The sequence below is a fragment of the Gorilla gorilla genome, chromosome 21 (assembly GCF_029281585.2).
Source record: "Gorilla gorilla gorilla isolate KB3781 chromosome 21, NHGRI_mGorGor1-v2.1_pri, whole genome shotgun sequence".
NCBI lineage: Eukaryota > Metazoa > Chordata > Mammalia > Primates > Hominidae > Gorilla > Gorilla gorilla.
This window is the reverse complement of record NC_073245.2, coordinates 61,812,584-61,825,646: the sequence shown is the minus strand read 5'-3', so window position 1 is coordinate 61,825,646 and position 13,063 is coordinate 61,812,584. Positions and strand designations below refer to the sequence as shown.

At 50.6% G+C, this 13,063-nt stretch overlaps 1 protein-coding gene across 2 annotated transcripts in view; it reads left to right on the top strand.

Moving 5' to 3' along the window:
* The first annotated feature begins 3,031 nt into the window (after positions 1–3,031).
* Positions 3,032–13,063, top strand: part of PTGIS (prostaglandin I2 synthase) — a 64,459-nt gene continuing 54,427 nt past the window's right edge. The window contains exon 1 of one of the 2 annotated variants that reach the window (XM_031005027.3): positions 3,032–3,360. In XM_031005027.3, the coding sequence (XP_030860887.2) occupies positions 3,287–3,360 (74 nt within the window). In that variant the 5' untranslated portion in view covers positions 3,032–3,286. Of the gene's footprint in view, positions 3,361–3,409; positions 3,676–13,063 lie in introns of those variants that run through there. The other variant, XM_055373187.2, reaches the window with a different exon arrangement.

The window sequence follows — 13,063 nt, the reverse complement described above, 5'->3', positions numbered from 1 at the left end:
GAGGGGTCTTCCTTGGGATGGTCTTCCCTCATCTTCATTCTGAGGCCATATCAGCTCTGTCCTCAGCAGGGTCCTTTCAGTCCTCCTGGGGCAGGGGAATTTGGAATTTCTGCTATTTTTCAAGGCCTGCCTGTTCCTCCAAGATGCCATAGGCAGAGGGTTGGATGTCCTGTCAGCCTGATAAACATAGAAAGCTTACACAGTAAGCAAAGTAAAAATAATAAAACAAAGCAACACTTTTGAATTCTCGCATGGGCCAGTCCTGCAGAGGTGCTCCGGATGCATCATTGCCTCATTTGGTCCTCCCTTCAGCCATATCTAGAAGGCGTCTCAGTTGGGAATGTCTTTGGCTGCAAGTATTAGAAAAATCTGACTCATGGCGTCCTAGCACAGACGTGTGGTTAGCTCATTAAATGAGAAATCTATAGGCAGGTGGTTCCAGGGATGGTGATTCCGCAGCTCTGGTTTGGGGCTCTGCAGTTTTCTTGGCCTTCCCTCATAACACTACAGGCCCCCTCAGCTCCCCCACTAATCACATTCCCACACAATTGCCCCCAAAGCAGAAGAGAAGGCAAATAGGAAGGAAACACATTTTTCTAGAAGCCCGCAACAGATATCTGGAAGGTGCCCACCTCAGGACAAATCACTAGCAAAGGTGGATTTCCTGGACCAGCTCAGACCCATGGCGGGTCATTCTCTGGGAAGGGGGCCTGGCCACCTTCCTAAACATATGCCGACTCCTGAACAAATCCAGGAAGAACCAGAGGCTCACATTCATCTCCCTTTGGTGTGTGAGCAGCTGCCTCTCCTTCCCTGGGAGGATTTTGTCTATGGGTTGAGAAGGGAAGAGAGTATCTGGAAGAGATATTTGTATTGAGGTGATATTGGTCTGCACTGAAGCCAGGGGTGGGGAGTAGAAGAACTAATATTTATTGAGCACCTATTGTATACCAGACCCTGTGCTGGGTGATTTTATTCTCTTTTCATTTAATTCAGTTCTCAAAGCAGCCCCATGAGGAAGGAACTGTTCTTCCCATTTTTCAGATGGAAAAATTGAAACCAAGCCTGATCACAGATAATGGAGAGGAGCGGAACTGGTATAAGCGCTAATTGCGGTTAACTTTCCCTGATGCTCATGGTGTGACAGGCACTCACATAGGTGTGCCCCGTGGACTAGGTCGTTTGTTCCTGACCTCAACTCCATGAGGTTCTCTTTTCCCCATTCTGTCAATGAGGAACCTCAGCTTAGGGAGGTGGAGCAGTCTGCCTGGGGTCACAAAGCTGAGGATCGGCCAAGCCCAGCTGTGAACCCCACTGCTAGCAGACAGCCCTTTGGAGCTCCCCAAATTTGGAGAAAATCCTCTGGACCCATTCTATGGCCTTCTTGGGATTGTTGGCTTCTCTGGCAGATAAGCTGGAAAAATAAACAAGAGGATCAGAAAACTCCTTTTGCCTCCTGCTGTTCTGAATCTGCTGAGGCCACAAGGGGGTCATCCAGCTGCCTTGACAGCCAACATTAAGCAGGCAAATGAGTGAATCTTGAATATGATAGCAGGACATGTGAAGTACTGCCAGAAAAAAAAACTATCAAAAAAACAAACAAAAATCAGTAAGAGGAGATGACTGTTTTAGACCAAGTGGCCAAAGACAGCTTCTCTGCAGTGACAGCTGAGCAGAGACAGAGGGACCGGGGACGTGGTGGAAAGAGCAGGCTGTGCGAAGAATGCTCCGAACAGAGGGAACAGCACGTGCAAAGGCCCTGCAGTGGGACCTCTAGGGAAAGATGCGGAGATCAGTGTGGCTGGAGCAGAGTGGGTGAGGAAGAGAGTCGGGGGCATGGGGTCAGGGAGGTAAAGGTGAGAAGGGGCTGATCATGCTGGTTCTTGAAGGGCCTTGTCAGGACCCTGGCTGATAAGGATGGAAGCCAGGAGACCAGGAGGAGCAACAGCTTCTCCAGAGCTCTGCTGGGACTACGGAATGAAACGTGCCTAAGCTCACCCGGCACTGAATGGGTGGATACGGGACTAGAACAAGACCTCCTGGGTCTTACCTCCAGGTTCAGCCCATGGTTTCATAAAACTTAGTGTGCCAAGCACTCAACAGTTTGTGATTCCTTTTAGTGTCAAGCTCTCATCACTTCCTCACAACAGCCCCAGAGGTAAGCACAACTCTGCCCTCCCTGTTTCCAGATAATGAGGCGAGCTCAGAGAGGTTGAGCTACCTGCCCAAGGCTTCCCAGGGTGGGAATGGGGATGGTGGGGGCAGGGGCATGGAGTGAGGCTGGATTGACCCCCAGTTCTCATCAGCACCCTGGGGTGGTACCTTGCAGAGCCGCGGGCACAGGGGGCTGGCACCCCAAGCACCAGGTAGCGATGACAATGGCCACCACATCCGGAGGCCCTAACGTGCACCAGGTAGAGGGTGCATACTTCACGGGCACTATCTGTCCCCAAAGCAGGTGAGGATGAGGGGACTGCCTGAGACACCCTTGTACCCCCTGCCCAGTAGTTACTGAAGATACTATAGGCGATATAATCCAGACCAGCCCTCCCAGCCCAGACCACAGAATGGAAAACTCCAGGTCCCCAGCACGCCTGGGGTGGGGGATGGGGTGAGGAGGAGCCTTGGGGGGTTTCCTCTGTCTAGGTGGAATGTGGAATGTGGTGGGAAAGCTCCTCCTGACCCCCTTACACTCCTCCTCCATGTTCGTCCCCTCCCACCACATTTTCTCCTCCCACTGTGCCCCCTCCTCCCCATACCTCCTTGGCTGTTTCCCCATCCTCCCTCCGTCTTCCCACATTCCCTCCTCTTCCCTTCCCCAAAAGTCCTCTCCCATCTTCCCCATCCCTCTTCCCTCCCCACATATAATCTCTTCCTTCCTGTACATCCTCTCCCTCTCCCCTCCCTTCCATCACCCCCCAGTCCACCACATCCCCCTCAGTCCCCCATCTATCTCCTTTCCCCTTGATCACTCCCCAGCCCACCACATCCCTTCCGCCCCCTCCCCCTCCCCCTCCTTCTCCCCTCCCCTCCCTCCCACATTTTCCATCCAGGCCTGAGCTGCGGGGAGCGGGGGTTCTCCCAGAGCGCCCCGGGCCGACCCCTGCGGACCTCGGAGGGCCCCATCCCCCACCCCCCCCCACCCCGCCCCAAAGCGGGCTGGGGTGGGCGGAGTGGGAGGGGCGCGGCGGGTGGGGGCGGGGAACTTTACCTGGGAGTGGGCCAGGCCGCCAGCCCCGCCAGCCCCGCCAGCCCCGCCAGCCCCGCCAGCCCCGCCAGCCCCGCGATGGCTTGGGCCGCGCTCCTCGGCCTCCTGGCCGCACTGTTGCTGCTGCTGCTACTGAGCCGCCGCCGCACGCGGTGAGTGTCCTGCTCCGCTCGGCCCCGCCAGACAAAGGGGGCGGCTCCCGCCCGGACTGCAGCCCAAGGGTCTCGGAGCCCGCGGCCCGCCCGGCCCGAGTCCCGCTCCAGTATCCCGGGCAAGGCGAGAGCCTCGGAGGTGGGAGTCCCGGGACCCCGCACCTGGGTGAGGGGGCCAGGCCGTGCTCCCCCTGCCAAGAAGGTGCAAGGTGGGAAGGTGCGGGGTCCGGTAGGTCCCCCGGGGCGAATCGCCCACCGCGACAAGTCCGAGTCTGGCCCTTAGCGCGACGGCAGGGACCTAGGAGGGGGTTTCAGGTGAGGACCGAGGGTTTGTGGGTGGGGAGCCGTGCGGGGACACCCTCTGCGTGGCCCGGGTGGAAGAAGCGCTCTCCACTCTCCAGCCTCTGCCTGCACCCGGCACCCACCTACGCGCTGTCAAACCCTGCCTTGCTTTCGGCAGTCCTATAGGGGTAGCCTCGCTCCTCAACCCATTACACAGATGGGAGTGTTGAGCCAGCGGAGTGTAGAGCCCCTGGGGGATGTCTTGATCATGCCCTGGAACCACCCATCCCGGGATTCCCCGTCTGGAAGAGGGGGGGTCGATGGGCTTAGTAATTTCATTTGCCAGGGAGAAACTGAGGCCTATGAAGTCTCTACCTTCCCCTGAGGTCCCACAGCCTGGACAGAACGGAGCCAGGGTCAGATGTCACAGCCTCCTGGTCCCAAAGGTTTTCCAGCTCCATTGAGCATCAGTGATTTAGGAGAAAAAGTAAAGACAGCTTCAAATCAAGGAGATAGCTGTAGCTCTCCTTTTCATAAAATATTTTTTAAGTTAACTTGAATTGCATAAGGAATAGCTGAATACATTCGACTTAACACAAATATTTATCCTGTTATAGGGAAGACCGAAGCCGCTTAACCCTCCCCCAGCCCCTGAAGTCTAGTCCTCTCTCCCTCTCTGGGCCTCTCCTGTTGCTCAGTCTGGGTAGAACCTTCCATATTTAAAAAAATATACTTTTTAGTTTAGACTAGTTTGGGATTTACAGAAAGTTGCAAAGATAGTACAAAAAGTTCCTGTATTTCTCTCACCCGGTTTTCCCTATTGTTAACATCTTACATTGTTATGGGACATTTGTCGCCACTAAAAACCAACACTGGTCCGTTACTCTTAACTAAACTTCAAACTTCACGGGATTTTATCCAGTTTCCCATTACTGTCCTCTTTTGTTCCAGGATCCGGCCCCAAGTTACCACATTGCCTTTAGTTTTCATACTTCCTCAGTCTCCCAGATGTTTTAAAAATTACTCTTACATAAAAATTACTCTTACATACATAGACATGAGCTTGTAGCTAATACAGAGCCACGTAAGAGAGAGTTAGTTTACATTCGTGTCTGAAAATTCCGGAAACCTTGGGAACTTTTTGATTTTTAAACAATATGGTAGTTGAATTTTCACACAATAAGCTCACTGTATTTTTCTTCAACCTCCAGACATCTTTTCAGCTGAAATTTACAGCTGTGTAGTCAATCATTTGCCTTAAAACAAGAAAAGAAAAAGACAGTGAATAAATGTCTCAGGGAAGAAATGAATTATTTTTCCTGTCAGGCTTTCTCAATACACTGTATAGAAATGTTTTCAGACATTATGTTGCTTGCTGTTTTCACTCCAGATTTTAGTTTTGACATCTGTTGTTTTTGCTACAAGCAGATGTTTTTGCTACAAGGAGATCGAATCCATTCTTTTGATCCTCTCTGGAGTCTTCCATCATGTGAATACGTTATGGGCTCTTTTTTTGTTTGTTTGTTTGAGATGGATCTTCCCTCTTGTTGCCCAGGCTGGAGTGCAATGGCACGATCTCGGCTCACCGCAACCTCTGTCTCCCGGGTTCAAGTGATTCTCCTGCCTCAGCCTCCCCAGTAGCTGGGATTACAGGCATGTGCCACCATGCCCAGCTAATTTTTGTATTTTTAGTAGAGACAGGATTTCTCCATGTTGGCCAGGCTGGTCTCGAACTCCTGACCTCAGGTGATCTGCCCGCCTCGGCCTCCCAAGGTGCTGAGATTACAGGCGTGAGTCACCGCGCCCTGCTGAGCCTTTGATTTTTATACCTGTGGGCACCTTGGAAGGGTCAACAGTGGGTAGTGGGGAGAAGTGTGGGAATGAGGGTCACTGGCAGCTTGAGGGTAGGTGCATGGACCCTGGGGACCCCAGTTTAGATCCCCAGTCTCACTTTCTCCTTCCAGCTCAGCTAGGGACACTCTGGTTATCTCCATTTTACAGAGGAGGAAACAGGCTCAGAAAGGCTAAGCAACTTGCTCAAGGTCTGTCTGGATTAAAACTCTGGGCTGTAAGCATTTTTAGCTTTTACTTTTAGTGATAGGATCTCACACTGTGGCCCAGGCTGGAGTGCAGTGTACAATTATAGCTTACTGGAGCCTTGAACTCCTGGGCTCAGGTGATCCTCTCATCTTAGCCTCCTGAGTAGCTGGGACTACAGGTGTGTGCCACCATGCCCAGTTAATTTTAAAAATTTTGTAGAGATGGCATCTTGCTATGTTGTCCAGGATGGTATCAAACTCAGTTGAAGCGATCCTCCCACCGCAGCCTCCCAAAGTGCTGGAATTACCGGTGTGAACCATCACACCTGGCTTTGCAAGAGTTTTTAATTCACAGGAAGAATGAATTCTCATTCTTCCCACACATTATATTGGTAATCTGAACACTCAAAAGTCTTAGAACCATGTGACTTTTAGATACTAAGAGATGCAACTACAAGCAAAAAATTCTTAAAGAAGGACAATGGCCGGGCTGGCGGATCACGAGGTCGGGAGATCGAGACCATTCTGGCTAACACGGTGAAACCTCATCACTGCTAAAAAAAAAAAAAAAAATACAAAAAAAATTAGCCAGGCGTGGTGGCAGGCGCCTGTAGTCTCAGCTACTCAGGAGACTGAGGCAGGAGAATGGCGTGAACCCAGGAGGCGGAGTTTGCAGTGAGCTGAGATGCGCCACTGCACTCCAGCCTGGGCGACAGAGCGACTCCGTCTCAAAAAAAAAAAAAAAAAAAAGGGCAAACAAGTGAAACAAGTGGGTGACCCTGATGCCGTCTGAATGGTGATTCAGTTTGGGTTAAAATAAGCAAGGCTCTCCAGCTCCCTTGTCTCATTTCTTTATCCTGACCAAGCCTTGAGGTAATTTCCATCACCCTTATCATACAGCTGAGGTTTAAAAAGATGAAGTGACTTTCCCAAGGTCATACAAAAATTATACTCCACATCTAGGCCCCTCCAAAATTCATGCTTATCCCAGTAAGACACCACTACTTCTGGGAGTGAGCAACTCCGTCTTTACCTCTAGAATTTAATTTAAAACTTTTAAATTAGGAAACATTTCAACTATACAGAAAAAGAAAAAGAATACGGTAAGAAGCCCCATGTACCCATACCTTGATTTGACAGTCATTAACATTGTTTAAAAAATATTAGACATAGGCTAGGCACGGTGGCTCACGCCTATAATTCCAGCACTTTGGGAGGCTGAGGCGGGCCGATCACGAGGTCAGGAGATCGAGACCATCCTGGCTAACACGATGAAACCCCGTCTCTACTAAAAATACAGAAAATTAGCCGGGCGTGGTGGCAGGCACCTGTAGTCCCAGCTACTCAGGAGGCTGAGGCAGGAGAATGGCGTGAACCCAGGAGGCAGAGCTTGCAGTGAGCGGAGCTTGCGCCATTGCACTCCAGCCTGGGCAACAGAGCGAGACTCCATCTCAAAAAAAAAAAAAAAATTAGATGTCATGATATTCCACCCTTGAATATTTCAGAATGCATATAAAACTGACAACTACAATTCTATTTTCTTGCCTGAGAATATAAAAAGATAATTCTTAATGTCATGTAGTTCCCAGTTCAAATTCAAATTTCTGCAATTACAGCAAGAATTTTCAAGCCCCATTCAGTGAACATGAGGGTGGTGAGCTGAGAGTTAGGAGTATGGCTTGTGGGCCCCTTGAAACTAATTGATTTGCCTTGTGAGTATCAGAAGCATCCTTCCTGCTTCCCAGGCCTCAGTTTATCTGTACTTCGAGGTGGCTCATGGAGGTGGTCTCTCAAGCCCCAGCCATATCACCAGGCTACTGCATCTCTTTCTTTGGGCTTGTGTGACCACCACAGGGAGCACTGAGAGAGATCTCTTGGTTGGGAGGCTCCTTTTCTGGGGGTCCGGAAGGCATAGTGGCATCAAGCGAGGGTCACTGTGGCCCAGTGGCTGGTCTGGGCCCTTGCAGGATGCAGAATTTGTAGGCACAAATAAATCTGTCTCATTCTAACATGCACTGACCAGAGGTCACCCAACAGTGGTCCGTGACTGGATTCAGCCCTGGATGGGCTGGGTTTGTGCTGTGTGGGACAAGGGGAGAAAATTGGGGGATTCCATACACAAAAATCTAGATTTCCAACTTCTTCTGAAAAATGGGAAGATCTAGCAATACTTTCCTGGGACTCAGTGGTAGCACTCTCTCTAAACCTTGCCACAGTCCCCACTACTCCCTATTGCCTCTCCAGCATGCAGCTACTCTAGTTACCACGGTACTTCCTCTGCTGTTTCTTCCTGTGTTGAGAAATAATTCTGTGAATTTATGTCTATTTCAAAAACCAGAAAACAAAAACTAGGGCAAGGCCATGGGCTTTTTCTGCACAGTGGTAGCAGTGCGGGGCAGGTGTGGAAGAGCATCTGGGAAACCCTGTTAATGGCAGACTGAAAACCCTGGAGGCCTGTGGGTGAGCCCTGGGGGAAGAATGGGTTAAGCAGGTTAAACAGAATTTTGGGTTGCTCCAGCTCAGCTGTGCAACTAAGCCCCCTTTTGTTCCCCATCAAATCCTCCCAGAGCTTAAGGCCCTGCATTGAGTTGAAATGATTGAACAGAGAGGTTGGGCAGTCTACCCAACATTGCACAGCTGAACCATGCCAGCCTCTGCTCTGGACAATCTAGAAGATGGGCTCTGTGTCAAGTGCTTAACCTGCATTGGCTTTCTTAACCCTCTCAGCAACTCTGGGAGGCAGGTGCTGCCCATTGAGCACCGACTGCATACATGATTCATTCAGACCAGGCACTGTTCTGAGTGCTGGAGTGAACAGCACGCCCTCCCTTCATGGCTCTTCCATCTAGTAAGATGCGATATGTCAGGGGGCATGGAGGCGGGTGACATCCCATCCTTGACTCCTTTCCCTGGTTCACAAAGGGTCAAGTGGGAGAGAGATCCAGGGCAGGCGACAGGGGTCAGTGAGTGAGGAATAGGCCGTTTTTAGAGGAACCCACGTGATGGGGCTCCGGTCGGGAATCAGAAAAGATGACTTGGGATCTGACCCAGGGTGGGCAGGAAACCGGCTGTGTGGGCAGGAGCCGGGGATGGAAAAGGTCAGGGCCTACCGCCCTGCCCGCCAGGGCCTGGCAGTACCTAAAAAAAAGTGAGAGTGTCCGTGGGTGGGGCTAGAGCCCACAGTCCGCAAAACAGAGCCTCCTTCGCCCCCGCTGGCTGCAGGCTGAGTCACCCTGGAATGTGGCCACGGCCCGAGTTGGATTGAGGGCCCAAGGCTGGAGGAGCCAACATCAGGGATCAGGCGCCTGGGCTCCGGGCTTCCTGCCTTTGTCTGCGCCTCCTTGGGACTTTTCTGGGGAAAGAGGAAAGCTGCCAGGAATAACACCTGGCTCGCTGGGGAGCTCCGGCCACAGCCAGGAGAAAGGCAGGGAAAGAAAGCCTGCTCCCGCCTGCAAAGATGTTTTAGGAGAAAATTTCAGGGCCTGCATTTGAGTAGGTCTCTGGAATATCTCTGCAAAATGGAGGTGAAAATGCCCACTTAGGGTGACTGGGGGCCAGGGTAGTGTCAAGAGGGTGGGCACTGCAGCCAGACCTGTCTGGATTAGAAACCCAAGTCCTCTATGTTGGACCCTCTGGCATGTGACTTAGCCCTCTGCACCTCAGTTTCCTCCTCTGTAAAATGGGCCTGGCAGTAATAATTGCTTCCTCATAAGGTTAGGGGGAGGATTCATTGAGTCACTGGGATAAAGTCCTCAGTGTGGTGTCTCCCCCACCATCAGGGTTCATTAAATGTTAGCCATTATTTCCAAACAAGGAAACATTTGGAAAATGCCAAGTATAGCTCCTGATGTGTAGTTGGCACTAGGTAAATGGTGCCCAGGAATCTTACTGCTCCTGCTTCTCAGCTGCTCCCCAGCTACTAGGTGCCAGGTGCTCTGTAACTCCCCTCATCCTTGGCACAGCCCAATGCAGTCAGTAGCATTATTGCTTCCATTTTACAGATGAGGAAATAGAGGCATGGAGAAGCTAAGTCACACAGCCAGCAAGAAGCGTGGCTGGGATTTGAAGCCAGGAAGTATGGTGCTAAAGTTTGGGCTCATCATGACCATGCCCTCCTGCCTCTTATGCAAAAATCACTGCTTCTGGGTCCAGTCTGCCAGGCTCTGACCTGGGCTGGAAGGGGACTGCCATGAACCAGTTATTCCAAGGCTACCTGGGCAGCACGACATGTGGAGACTTCAGGAGAAGTGGCCTTAGCCCAGGGGCTCACCAAAAGATGAGGCGCAAGGAAAGGCCCTGCACCTCCTTAGACTCACAGGGCTCAAATTTGCAAGTCTCCTCTTTGACTAGAGAAGCCGGGATGGGCTGGGGGGAGGAGGTAATGGTTGGGAGAGGCACTTCCTAGGCCCTCAAATTTCATCTTTGGTTCTGCTCCCATCTTTCCCAGCCTTGGCCCTCAAATCTGGCCATTTGCTCCTGTCCACCACCTGTCCCACCCTTTGGGTTATACTGGGGGCAGCCAGGTAGAGGGAAAAAGGGAGCAGGAGACAGGGGCAGAGGGAGGTAGAGAGGGAGGGGGTAAGGAGGAAGAGAAGTGGCTGCTTCCCTGAACTGCTGGGTGTGGAACAAAAGGCCCTGTGCTGAAAGTGGGAGACTCAGATGTTAGGTCTGTCTCCCCGGGGACCATGGCCATTGCTTCCACCACATTGCTCTCCTGGGGGGCTCACGGTAGTTCCCTGACACATCTCCTTCCTTTCTCTTGTCTTTCTCTGGTATGACCCTTTAAAGGTGTGATCACATCACTTACTGGCTCCTGCTGCAAACCCTCCAGTGGATCCCTGCCACACGTGGCATAGGAGCCAGACTCCCACCTTGGCCTTGGCCCTCGTGGTCCACAAAGTCATCTCCAGCATCATCGCCTACGTCTCGCCCCCACATTCTCCACTCCAGCCACGCTGGCTCCTGCTGTCTTGAAAACCTCACCGAGCATGCTCCCACCCCAGTACCTTTGCACTTGCTGTTGCCGCTGCCTGTAACACTCTTCTCCCTGCCCCTCCCAGAGCACTCCCTTCACATCCTTCTGGTCTTTGCTCACGTGGCATCTCCTGAGGAGGCCCTCCTTGACCACCTTCTGTAAACTAGCCCCCCTCACTGTCTCACACCACCCTGTTTTCTTTTTTCTTTAATGGAATATAATTCATATCCCATTAAGTTCACCCTTTTGGGCTGGGCATAGTGGCTCATGCCTGTAATCCCAGCACTATGGGAGGCTGAGACAGGGATTGCTTGAGCCCAAGAGTTAAGATCAACCTAGGCAACACATCAAGACCCTGTCTCTATAAAAAAATAGAAAAACAAAGTCAGGTGTGATGGCATGTGCCTATATATAGTGCCAGCTACTCGGGAGGCTGAGGCTGGAGGATTGCGTGAGTCCAGACGTTTGAGGTTATAGTCAACTATGATCATGCCACGGCCCTCCAGCTCCCCTTTTAAAGTGTATAATTCGGCCGGGCATGGTGGCTCACACCTGTAATCCCAGCACTTTGGGAGGCTAAGGCAGATGGATCGCAAGGTCAGGAGTTCAAGACCAGCCTGGCCAAGATAGTGAAACCCATCTCTACTAAAAATACAAAAAATTGGCCGGGCGTGGTGGCGGGTGCCTGTAATCCCAGCTACTCGGCAGGCTGAGGCAGAGAATTGCTTGAACCCAGGAGGTGCAGGTTGCAGTGAGCCAAGATCGCCCCATTGCACTCCAGCCTTGGCGACAGACCAAGATTCCGTCTCGAAAAAAAAAAAAGTGTATAATTCAATAGTTTCTAGTATATCCACCGGGTTGTGCAATCATCACCATCATCTAATTCCAGAATATTTTCATCACCCCTAAAAGAAACCATGTACCCATTAGCAGTCACTCCCCATTTCCCCCTCCTCCAGCCCCGGGCAACCGCTAGTCTACTTTCTGTCTCTATTGATTTCCCAATTCTGGACAGTTCATATAAATGAATTAATACAATATGTGGCCTTTTGTGTCTGGCTTCTTTCACTGGGCTTAATGTTTTTAAGGTTCACCCACATCGTAGCATGAATCAGTACTTCATTCCTTTTTGTGGCTGAGTAACGTTTCGTGGCATTGATACACCACATTCTGTTTATCCGTTCGTCACTCAATGAACACTTGAGTTGTTTTCACTTTTCAGCTATTACGAATAATGCTGCTGTCACCCGAAAGCCCTCCTGATCCACACCCCAAGAGAGGGTTCTTGGATCTCAGGCAAGAAATAATTTAGAGTGAGTTCACAGAGTAACGTGAAAGCAAGTTTATTAAGAAGGTAAAGGAACGAAAGAGTGGCCACACCATAGACAGACCAGGGTGTTTCCGAAGGCAAGAGGAGGAATGTGTCTGCCTTAGTTACAATTCTTCTTGTTTATATAGAAGATAAAAATCATGGGTGAGGTGTGCTCTTCTACCACAAGGGCTGGGGACAAAGGATTGTTACCTAACAATCTTCCATAAGAATCTATATTATTATCTTTAAAGCAAAACTTATTCTTAAACTAAGAAGGCTTTTGTTCATAAAATATCGGGACATCAGGATGTTTCCTGGGTCTGTTAAGTCCTGGATCTGTTAAGTCTTGGGTCTGTTGGGTAAGCATTATTTAACGTGTTCCCTTGATCGTAAACATCCTGCGCTTAAGAATGCCTAGCTTCCTGGCCCAGCATGGTGGTTCACGCGTCTAATCCCAGCACTTGGTGAAGCGGAGGCAGGTGGATCACCTGAGATCAGGAGTTCGAGACCAGCCTGACCAACATGATGAAATCCTGTCTCTACTAAAAATACAAAACTAGCCGGGCATGGTTGTTCATTCCTGTAATCCCAGCTACTTGGGAGGCTGAGGCAGGAGAATCACTTGAACCTGGGAGGCGGAGGTTGCAGTGAGCTGAGATCGCGCCATTGCACTCCAGCCTGGGCAATAAGAGCAAAACTCCATCTCAAAAAAAAAAAAAAAATTGCCTAACTTCTTCTTGGGATTTCAGCCCAGCAGGTCTCAGCCTCATTTTACCCAGCTCCTATTCAACATGGAGTCACTCTGGTTTGAACGCCTCTGACACTGCTTACGAATAATAGTGTATACATTTGTATAAGATCCAACGTTTTCAATTCTTTGGGGTACATTGCTGGGTCTTGTAGTAAGTCTATGCTTGACATTTTGAGGAACTGCCAGACTGCATTCCAAAGCAGCCGCACGATTTTACATTCCCACCAGCAATGTATGAGGGTTCTCATTTCTCCACATCCTTGCTAACACTTATTTTCTTCCCTTTTTTGGTGGTGGGAACAGGGTCTCGTTCTCTTGCTTAGGTTGTAGTCCAGTGGCACAGT